This window comes from Mustela nigripes, chromosome 1 (assembly GCF_022355385.1).
Source record: "Mustela nigripes isolate SB6536 chromosome 1, MUSNIG.SB6536, whole genome shotgun sequence".
Taxonomy (NCBI): Eukaryota; Metazoa; Chordata; class Mammalia; order Carnivora; family Mustelidae; genus Mustela; species Mustela nigripes.
Genome location: NC_081557.1, coordinates 67,387,228 through 67,395,415, shown reverse-complemented (window position 1 = coordinate 67,395,415; position 8,188 = coordinate 67,387,228). Strand labels below are relative to the sequence as shown.

The following is an 8,188-nucleotide window of genomic DNA, read 5'->3' as shown; positions in this document are numbered from 1 at the left end:
GACTGTCAGTGTCAAAATAAGTATGGTTTCCTCTAACCACTTAGGTCCTGGGGAATTTTATTTCCCCCCTCCTTGGCAGGCAAGGGAGGAAGAGATTCGGTTTAAATTGTCAATTTTGTAGCATCTATCCTAGGGTGCCTCCCCAAGAGAGTTTCCCTATGAGTTTCATCCTGGGACTCCTAGGACAGCAATTCTCTTATGAAGATGGTAATTCTCACCACGTTGAGATTCAGTATAGATCAATTTGGAGAGAATTGTCATTTTAACCCCTATCAAAATCCCAGCAGTCCTGTTTTTGCAACATCAGGAACCTGACAAACTAGTCCTAAAACTTATGTGGAAATACAAAGGGCCCCAAAACAACCAAAACAAACTTGTAGGGGCACCTGAGTGGCTCCATTGGTTAAGTGTCTACATTCAGCTCAGGTCATGATCTCAGGTCTCATGTCGGGCTCCCTGCTCAATGGGGAGCCTGTTTCTCCCTCTTCCTCTGCCCCCACTGCTCGAGCTTTCTCTCTTTCTATCCCCCCCCCACGAATAAATAAATAATATCTTAAAAAAAAAGAATCCTGTGAGTTGGAGGATTTACACTTTTCAATACCAAAACTTAGTACAAAGCCACAAGAATTAAGACTATGTAGTACAGGCCTAAGGATAGACAATGGGTAGATTCCAAGATAGACCAATGGAACAGAATTAAGAGTCCAGAGTATATATATTCTGTGTGTGTGTGTGTGTGTATTTATATTTATATTTACAGTTAACTAAGTTTTCAACAAAAGTACCAAGACAATTTGATGGGGGAAAGAATTTTTTCAACAAATGATTCCGGGACAATGGCAGCCATATTTGAAAAGCTGAATCTGGACTCCTACACCACACAATACAAAAACACTAACTCAAAATAGATCACAAACCTGATGTAAAACTTAAAATTATAAAACTTTCAGAAGAAAATATTTGTGATCTTGGGTTGGGCAAATATTTCTCAGATACAATGCCAAAAGCACAATCCATACAAGAAAAAAAATGAATTGTACTACGTCAAAATAAAAAACTTATGCACTTCAAAAGACACCATTAGGAAAATGAAAAGTAAGCCACAGACTCAGAGAAAATCTATGCAAATCTGATATCTCATAAAGGACTTAAATCCGAACTATATGAAGAATTCTTATCATTCAGTGAGAAGAGAAATAATTATAAGATGGACAAAAGATTTGAATAGACATGTCACGAAAAAATATGGTTAATAAGCCCACAAAAAGATGCTCAATGTGATTAGTCATTAGGGAAATGTAAATCAAAACTAGAATGCGCTTCACACACACTGAAACGACTATAATCAGAGAGAGAGGAACAAGTATGGGAGGGGATATGGAGACTTGGAATGCATCTACATTGCTAGCAGAAATGTAAAATGGTACAGCTACTTATGAAAACAGTTTGACAGTTTCTCTTAGAAGTTAAAAATGAATATACCATGTGACTCAGAAATTCTCCTCCCAGCAATTGGCTCAATGGAAATGAAAACATATCCACACACAGACTGGTAGGTAGATGCTCATAACAGCTTTATTTAGAATAGCCCCGGACTGGAAACAATAAATGTCCATCAACGGGTGAAATGGATAAACAAAATATGGTTTATTTGTACAACCAAATAGCAGGCAGCAAAACAAAAACAAAAACAAAAACAAAAAACTGATGCATGCTAAAATACAAACCACCAAAAATTACTAAATGAGAGAAGGCAGATGCAAACATCGACATATTATATGAATCCATTTGTAGGAAATGTTCAGGTAAATGTCAGAGACAGCAGGTTGGTGGCTGCCTGGGGTTGCACATGAGGAGAGGGGGTGACCGCAGATGGGCACAGAGATCTTTTTGGGGTGAGGGAAATGATCTCAAATTGGGTTGTGGTAGTCATTGCCCAACTTTGTAGATTTAGTGAAGTATCATTGAATTATACCCTTGGAAGTGAGTGAAATTTATGGCACGTAAATTATTTCTTAATAAAACTGCTAGTGATGAAATAGGTTTACTTTATATTATAGTGCCTAGCACATGGCCTTGCATAAATGATGGCATTGTTCTTTGAGGATATATTTTGTTTTCTGAGCTCAGACCTGTTGCCTCAGAGGACGAGGAGGGCAATAAGGACTAACAGCTAGCATTTCCCGAGTACTCTCTGTGTTCCAGACTCTTAACTGTTTTCTGTGTATTACCTCTTTCAACCCTCAACCATTTTTGGACACAGTATTATGACTGATCACAGATAAGGAAATGGAACCTTTCTGGAGGTCAAGGGGCCAAGGTATGGGGAGTCATTTGCCTCCAACAGATCTAAGCTATCCTAACCATCAAGAACCTTTCAGACCTAAGAATTTCTAGTCTGGTCAGGGGGCTAGCTAACAGCTCTGGGTACCTCCTCCACTCTACATGTGGCCCTGCTGAAGACTTCCCTGTTTGAAACCTCGTGATTCTGGATTACCTGGCAGTGCTGCTCTGTGATGAGATTGTTGGCCGCCATGACACTAATGGCCCACCTGACTCTGACTCATGTTTATTCTTGTTATAGGACTGACCCCTCTTGACCCATGTTGGAGGACAGTGATGAGTGGCAGCTTCTGAACGCTGTCAGGGTGACTTCTGTGACTCGGGCCGATATTCTGGCCTCACCTCTGCCCTGAGAGTTCCCTGGAGGTCATGAAAACCTTCCCTCAGGATTTGCCCTCAGCCAGGACTCAGTAGGCCCATAGTCCATTCACTGTCATCCCTGGGCCACGGGGCAACCTCGTTAGAGGAGGGAAGAACCTTCTATTAGTTTAAATATTTTATCCTTTAGAGTTTAGCTCCTGGTGACACTCTAGGCTACAGAGTTGGAAGTGTCGGGCACCATTTCAGTTGCTAACGGGGCTTTAAGTCCTTGGGCCCAAATCCCTCATACACTTTCTACCATATTGCTCAAGTCCTAGGATTCTCGGGGCTTCATTTGCTCTGACCATGAAGCACCGTGGCTAATGTTCTGTATCAGAGTCCTACTAGACATAGTTGAAACATAAAAAGGAATGTGTACTCAGACAGACAGTCCTGTGTGAGCTGAAGGAATAGTGAAGGTCCCCCTCACATCCATCAGGTTTCAGACAAACTTTTATAGTCTGTACACTCTTGTGCAGCTGACAATTTCATACGTCTTGTGTTTTGTCATTTCCATAAACTGCCTCAAATTTGCTCTATTCGTTTTCTTTGCTGAAGGTATCGCCCTCCCCCACTGCCATATTTGGATTCAATTGTCCCATCAATCACTACTTACCAAATGCCTCCCATGACCAGGACCTGTGCTAGGAGAACAGGGGAGACAGGGTAGCCTAAGAGGACTCTTCTCTTCTAGGATCTTTCGGGCCCATTGGAGAGACAGGAGGCACATAGATGGAGAGAAAATTGATATTAGTGCAGATGGTGGAATGGGGAAGAGATAACCCCATACCACTGTTGAAATTCTAATTCTAGATTGCTTGGGCCAGGGTAACCGTGGGTGAGGCCTAGCAGGGACCTGGACAAACCCCCTGCCACGGAGGCCCTCTAATGAGGCAGCCTCTAGGATGCTTGGCTCTGGTGGTTCTCCCAGAGTGAGACCTGGCTGGGGCTGCCTCTCGGGGGCTGGTAAGTGGGTGACTCCAAGCTCCACGAAGCCAGAGCAGCAGTCAACAGACAATCCAGACTTGTCTTGACTGACATTGAGGGTTACCTCTGATTATCCAGCAGCCCACCTTCCCTCCTGCAAATATGCTGAATTCCCAGGCCAGTTAATATGCTCCTGAGTAACTGAGAAGTTAAAGTATATATTGAAGCTATTATGAGGCAAAAGTTAACTCAGGTCTCACTTCTTCCTTGAGCCAAATTCCAGTGTTAGATGGCCTCCGGGGTCTTTCCCCGGTTTTCTTTCCTTCTCCTCCTTCTGTCATGTTATAGCTAAATCATGGGCTAACATGGCTTTTGGAGAAGGGAGGAGGCTATAACTGGTATCCTTTGGTCTCTGGAGGGTGGGAGTGGCCAAGGAGGAGCCAGAGAGTGCGGTGGAGGGGTGGGGGGGTGGGGGGCCTTGCTCCTTCCCTGCTCTCAGCAGGCAAACAGAGCTGGCTTGCTTTTTATCTTGATCATATCTATGCTAGGCTTTAGCATTTGATTCCTTTTGAACAATGAATCCTGCTGTTAAGCAAAAAAATACTGAAAACTACTGTTTTAAGAAAGCCCGTATTAAGTGCAATGCTGAACTAGTGATTTAAAAGAAGTTTGCTTAGGGACTTGAAATAATAATCCAGAGGAGCAAATTCCCTGTTAGTCCTGGACGTGCTCCAAGTTCATGCTCTCTTGACTCTGCGAAGTTCTATGAACACTGTAGCTAGATCTTTATTTCAGCACACAGTTTTTAATCATGTCTCCAGCCTGAGAAGAATGAAGTGGCATTCAGATTTAGGGGATTGTAAAGATACATGTATTTAAGCTTTTGCATTGTTTGCATTTGCATTACGGATACAAAGCTTTTAGAATTGTTTCTGGAACGCCCTTTTCCTAACACATACTTTTTTTCTTCCCATCTTCTAAAGATAACACTGAAAAATATTTTGCATCCAGGCTAGAAATTATTAAAAAGTTTTAAAGCGCCATAACTTGTTATTTTTCTCATATAGACTTTTTTGTGTACACTGAAGACTTTTTACCCCTCAGATGTTTTGTCATGAAACAGGGTTTCTGTGGATAAGCCTTGCTCACCATCTGCTTGCTTACAAAAGGTGATAGCTGGGAAGTAGGAAGAGCTGGAGCCAATAATTAAAAGCCAGGCATCTCTGACTCCCTTGATTACCCTGATTCTAGAAGTTTCTTAACAGCTGGATTCCCAGAAACAAGGATTCTAGCCTTGCTGACTTCACAGGCTTGTTTTGAGTTGGAATGGATATTGCTGTGTGAAGGCTTTCTTCAAATATCAAGAGCTGTACACGGTCCCATCTCCTAAAGGGAACGGGGCTCTGCATTTCTCGCATGACAATGATACTTATCTAGACATCTTGACTTCATCTTTCAGTATGTTGAGATTTAGTCTTTTCGAAGAGAAAAAGAAAACCGTAAAAGCTGTAGGACTTACCTTGAGTGACTATAGAGGGATTTTTCATAATCTTTATATAAATGTCATTTTTAAAGAAAGAATGGATTGTCATGCTTACATGCTTGTAACTTGAATTTTATTGTCCACTACCATGCTATTACTGTTGTATACAGATTTGGCATTTATGTTTTCAGTCCACAGAATTTTGTATTCCTTTATTATATTAACAACAGAGGTATTACAGAGAAGAATGTCACAATAGTAATGTTTTATATCTTCTTGATCTTGTTCATGTCCATGAAGTAGTTAACATTAACAGGAAAGCTTTAATCTCTGGCTGGCACATATATGTTAAGTGTGTAAATAGCTTGTTCCATGTCTCATTGTGTTAAAACAGAGACATTACAAGGATGAACGCGAAACCAGTAAAGCTGTACTGTTTTTTTTTTTTCCTAAAAGAAATTTTAGGATGTTGACATAGCTCAAAATAATGTCTTTTCATTCTTAAAAATCCTCGAGTTTCCAGACCTAGAACAAGTGAGCTGTGCTCGATGCGTTGGTATTTGGAAGGCGGCATTCTCTTTTCCTCATTTTGTGTTATTACAGACGAAATGCGTTTTCAGTATACACGATTCAAGTGGGGGAAAAGCCCCATATTGAATTCCACAATATTCCTTAGACGGGGAAACAAATCTCTTTTGGAGTAGTCAACGTTTATTTTCTCATTACTCTGCAGCCAAACAATTTACTATGTAAATGTAGAAATACAAACAGCTTTATCGAACAAAATATTTTCTAGCTGCCTAACAGAAATGATTTCTTAAGAAAACAGAACAAAATTTCTCAGTTTCATTATTCAGCTTTGTAAATATTTTGCCAGAGCTTTTTTTTCTTGGGGTGGGGGAAGCAAATAAAAGAGTTTAAAAGCTCATACGTGTCTATTTTGTTTTAGCTTGGTGTATTTATTAAGAGTAAATTCTGTATGTCTTTGCAGTTCATCAATATGCGTATTTAGAAGTTTCTCAAATTCTTTTGCTCGTTTCTCTTCCTCCAGAAGGAAATGCTGTGCAGCCAGAGAGGCTGGGAAGACTATATCTGGGGGAGACTAAAGACAGAAAGAAATGTTAGATGAGGAAACACAAAGCCTTCTAAACCTTCCTGTTTCCAGACGCGCTTCATCCCTGGCATGGTCGAAGGGCAACTCTCAGGGAGATAATCCACGCTAAACTCTCCCTGCTTTTGTAATCCAGGGACTGCTCGGGAAATCCTGACGGAACGAAAACATCACAGCACCATTATATTCCAAAGCTCTAGAAACGAATATTACTGTGTCCAACTGCAAAAGCAGGGACAACATGGAACTTGCCTGAAACATACTTGACCAATTTGTCAAACCGAGGTTACTCACCTGAAAATAGGCAACTCCAAAAAGCTAAAATGAATTTATAGTAAACTTGGGCAAGGAAAGCTTAATAGGAAAAAAAAAAAAAAAAAAAAAAAATTAAGGACTAGAGGAAAAAGGGAGCTAACTGCTGTCTGGAGTTGGCCAGGTGGGGAGGGCCGGCAGCATGGTGCATGTTGCCGTACGAGAAGCTTCCTCGTGGGGAAGGCCCTAGTGCTGGAACGCAGCTCATTTGTCTGATTAGAGCTGACAAAGCCTCAGTCGTGAGCGCCCAGTTACACACTTTGTGGTAATATGGGAGTGTTCATTTGATTCTTTGTGACCTGTGAAGTCCTAATTTATACCAAATGACTTAGCAGATCCCACACTAGAGGAGTCTCTGATAGAAAAAAATTGCCTTGTGTAGCCTCTGGTGAGTTTAGTAGGCAAGTTGCATTGAAGGCCCTTAAGATTCTGCAACAAGGCCAGAGAACTCTATACTATTTGTAAAACAGTTCCTGTAATGCTGCTGAGCCCTGGTTGAGGTAGAGCATCTAAGAAGTGGGTAGGATGACTGGATCAAGCTCTGTCCTTAGCCACTCAGTGGAAATTACAGATGGGTCCAATGGTGCGGTCTGCCTTTTGCCAAGGTTAAGTTAGCTAGCTGTTGCTATTGAGTATCTCATCTGCTTGCAACAAAGACCAAAGCTGAGGAATTCCTAACAGGGCAGCATCTCTCAAGGACACCAACAAGCCTCTTGGCAATCAGTTCACACAGGGTCCCTTACACCTTGGAAAGGGCAATGTTTCATCCTTATCAGCACTGACATGTATTCTATGGGTTTGCCTTTCCTGCCCAAAGGGCCTTGGCCTTGACCACTACCTGAGAGCTCACAGACAGACCGATTTACTGATGTGGGATCCTGATTAATACTAAAGGAACCTAATTTGCAGCAGAGCAGTATGTCAGTGGGGCATGACATTGGCATTCATTGGGCTTCCTGCATACAACACCCTCTAGAGGATGCTAGCCTGATAGACTTCTTGAAGGCAGGGCTGGGACATCAGCTGGGAAATTATACCCTGTGAGGATGGGGTACCCTTCTCCGGGATATGGTGTAGACAGTCAACCAATGGCTATTACACACTACTGTGTTTCCAACAGGTAGAACACAGGAATCTGGGAACAGAAGGGAAGATGGAGGAATGGCTCCACTCTCTGTCATTTCTGTTGACCCACTTGGAGAATTTGGACCTTCTGTCTTTGTATCTTGAGTATCGAGGTGGTTGGTCTCAGAGAGGAAAATGCCTCCAACAAGAGACCTATAAGACTCTCACTAAACTTAAAGCACTAGCCACCACCTAGCCACCTTGGGCACCTCATTCCAACAAGATCAGAGGCTCAGAAAAGAGGTACTACCCCAGCAGAGGTACCTGGCCCTAATCACCACAGAGACTACTGCTACATGGGGCACCTGCGCGCTCAGTCCATCAAGCGTCTGCCTTCGGCTCAGGTCATAATCCTGGGGTCCTGGGATTGAGCCCCACATTGGGCTCCCTGCTCAGCGGGGAGTCTGCTTCTCCCTCTCCCTCTGCTGCTTCCCCTGCTTGTGGGTATGTGCTCTCTCTCTCTCTCTCTCTTTTTGTCAAATAAGTAATGAAAATGTTAAATAAAAAAGACTATTGCTACATAACAG

The 8,188-nt window shown here is 42.2% G+C and overlaps 1 protein-coding gene across 2 annotated transcripts in view; it reads right to left on the bottom strand.

Annotated features, from left to right (window-relative positions):
• Positions 1 to 5,259: 5,259 nt before the first annotated feature.
• DEUP1 (deuterosome assembly protein 1) overlaps positions 5,260 to 8,188 on the bottom strand; it is an 81,590-nt gene continuing 78,661 nt past the window's right edge. For both annotated transcript variants that reach the window (XM_059391689.1, XM_059391699.1), the window contains one exon: positions 5,260 to 6,215. In XM_059391689.1, coding sequence (XP_059247672.1) covers positions 6,039 to 6,215 — 177 coding nt within the window. In that variant the 3' untranslated portion in view covers positions 5,260 to 6,038. The remainder of the gene's footprint in view (positions 6,216 to 8,188) is intronic.